The 2,739-nt window shown below is 38.1% G+C and overlaps 1 protein-coding gene across 2 annotated transcripts; it reads left to right on the plus strand.

Annotated features, from left to right (window-relative positions):
• On the plus strand, nucleotides 1–2,739 carry LOC136265962 (uncharacterized). 2 transcript variants are annotated; one of them, XM_066060909.1, is made up of 8 exons: nucleotides 1–409; nucleotides 464–645; nucleotides 694–855; nucleotides 982–1,404; nucleotides 1,461–1,489; nucleotides 1,540–1,672; nucleotides 2,118–2,182; nucleotides 2,242–2,739. In XM_066060909.1, the coding sequence occupies exons 4-8, from the start codon at nucleotides 1,375–1,377 to the stop codon at nucleotides 2,315–2,317; spliced, it is 333 nt and encodes a 110-aa protein (XP_065916981.1). In that variant the 5' UTR covers nucleotides 1–409; nucleotides 464–645; nucleotides 694–855; nucleotides 982–1,374; the 3' UTR covers nucleotides 2,318–2,739. The 2 variants fall into 2 exon arrangements, with proteins under 2 accessions (XP_065916981.1, XP_065916973.1); XM_066060901.1 differs by having other exon boundaries at nucleotides 1–645.

Below are 2,739 nucleotides of genomic sequence, written 5' to 3' on the forward strand. Positions count from 1 at the left end.
TTTCGTCCCCCAGACCCTTCCTCAAGCATGCTTATCACACAAAAATAACTGTGCACAAACAATTATTCATTGACAGCTTATACTACACTTACCGCATTGTTGAACCATGTATACCACCAGAATCCACCAGATTGACAACTAACACGTGATCTATTTAGGGGAAATCTCTTGGAAAGTCCCTAATTACCTTAAGCGGACACTCATGATACGTGGCTTTAAATTGAATGGTTTAAGAATGTAACTGGATGGCGAGGCGTACTTTAATCGGCTCGACTTTACTGAGAAACTCGAGCCCCTCGTGAGAAACTACATCGCTTGAGCAACGCTTGAAAAAGTAAGAGTCCGGCAAGAATACTGAGGGACTCTATGATATATGCCGGTCTTGAATGCTAACGAAACGAGGAGTGAAGTTTGTGCAACGTGTCACATCGCCACACACTGATTCACCGTGTTTGTGCGATAGGGTTTTTGGACCTGTCCACCAGATGTTGAAAGGAAATTCATTCCAACTTGTGAAGTTATTGGTATACTCATTGTTGGGGTCCATTGGGACATCGATGATCATTTACCAGTCAGCTGTAAGTAATGTTACAACAGAAGGAAAGGAACCATTTCCATAGCCCCTATGGCATACTGATTTTCCAGGTCAGTTAATGTACACCCAACCACGGAAATGTAGAACTTTGGTTGCAGGTGGAAAATAAACACCTTTTTACTCAGTTACAAGAGATTCACCAGCTGGGATAAAATGTTGAAGTGAATGTCATTAGTACCTACTTGCGGTTCATCAGGTATTGGACAATTCCAAGTGTCCAGATTATGCAGTTGTCCTCATGTTCAAGTTTACACGTTTAGGCAAGTTCCACAACATCCTATAATCTATTACTATATCAGTGTGGAATAATGCTTATATAATATTTTTCATATTCCAGGCTTTAGGTATGTGTATTGTATTTAACACCTGCTTGTTGGTTTTTGCAGGCCATCTGGTCATACTGGTTTATCCACTAGCTGTTGAATGTGATCATGGTACATATGTAAGTTGAGACCATGCAGGAACAAAGATACAGGTGTCATGAATTTCAGATCAGTTGACATTCAGAGGAATTGTATTATTGCAATTGTTCTTTTTGTAGTTATCAATTATCAGTGACCAGTTTGTGATAGCGTACTTTTGTTTGACTAATGACCAAATGTTCTGGTTTACATGCTTACCCAACAGTTATGTTACTCACTTAACCTGCATATGGGATATATATTTTTAGTTCATTTTGATTATTCATCCTTTATTGGTACAGCCTGGCATATTGATTTTTTGCACATTCTCTTTTTAATTCAGTGCCTGCTGGATTGTTTCGTCAGATATCGAAACAGATGTCTTTGGTGTTGCGACCGATGTTCCAGGTCAGTTTGCATGTGTGTTTAATTTTGGACTTCAGTGCCTGCTTATTCTTTTACAGGTCTCGGTATTGAGTGTCATGAATTTCAGGTCAGTTGACGTACAGAAGAATTGTATTATTGCAATTGTTGTTTTTGCAGTTATCAATTATCACTGTATACTAGTGATGTGAATTTGCAGGTCAGTCTACTCAGATGTATCAGGCATAGTGTTGATGGGTTTGAACAAGTATCCAGTGTAGACTGTAGTGGCATCAAGGGTGTTAATTTCCAGGTCAGTTTACATGTTGTGATGTTAGTGATTTTTTCCTAGTACCCAGATATTAAGTGTATTGTATTTAATGCCCACCTGTTATGTTTTTAAATTATGGTATATCAGTGTAGACAGTGCAACAGTAAGCCTTCTGTGTTGTAGTAACTATTTGTTTCATAATATTATGCTGTTGTCCCGGAATGGCACAATTTTTGGGCAACCAGTGTGAAGTCCAGTGGTACAAACATTGTATTATGACCAAGTTGTGATAGCGTACTTTTGTTTGACTAATGTCCTAATGTTCTGGTTTGACTAATGTCCTAATGTTCTGGTTTAACATGCTTACCCAACAGTTATGTTATTCATTCACTTAGCCTGGGATATAATTTTTGTTCATTTTGATTATCCATGCTATTATTGACACAGCCCGGCATATTGATTTTTTGTACATTCTCTTTTAATTCAGTGCCTGCTGGATTGTGTCATCAGATATCGAAACAAGTGTTTTTGGTGTTGCGACCGATGTTCCAGGTCAGTTGCATGAGTGTTTAATTTAAGGTTAACTTCAGTGCCTGCTTATTCTTTTACAGGTCTCAGTATCGTCATGCTGACATACAAGAAATCATCACTATTGTTGGAACTATTTTTAGTCAAGTCTTGATGTGATGTTAATTAACGATGTTACACATTGTTGTATGTTTACCATATGGCAAGAAATTATCATGGCCATCATGAAATTTGAATATTGTGTAAGTTGTGTGGACCAACCCCAACTCATACATGGTCACTGGCAAACCACGAACCACATTCAAGCCACAACACCACCAACCACATTCGAGCAATCCATTACAAAATTTTGTTGCACCATTTGTGTGTGCATAATACTTAATGAAAGCCACAACACAAGCTACATGGTACACACTACATAGAGGTGGTAACCCCTAAAGGCTTGTTACCTTTTGTATTCACCTTATCGGCCTTTGTGGTTAATCTATTAAAAATTACATGTAAATAGAGAATTGAAGAGTATGCTTAAAGCACCTTCGCTAGTGATTTTGTTCAAAGACAACTGGCGATTTATAAACGCT

This window comes from Dysidea avara, chromosome 1 (genome assembly GCF_963678975.1).
Source record: "Dysidea avara chromosome 1, odDysAvar1.4, whole genome shotgun sequence".
Lineage (NCBI taxonomy): Eukaryota > Metazoa > Porifera > Demospongiae > Dictyoceratida > Dysideidae > Dysidea > Dysidea avara.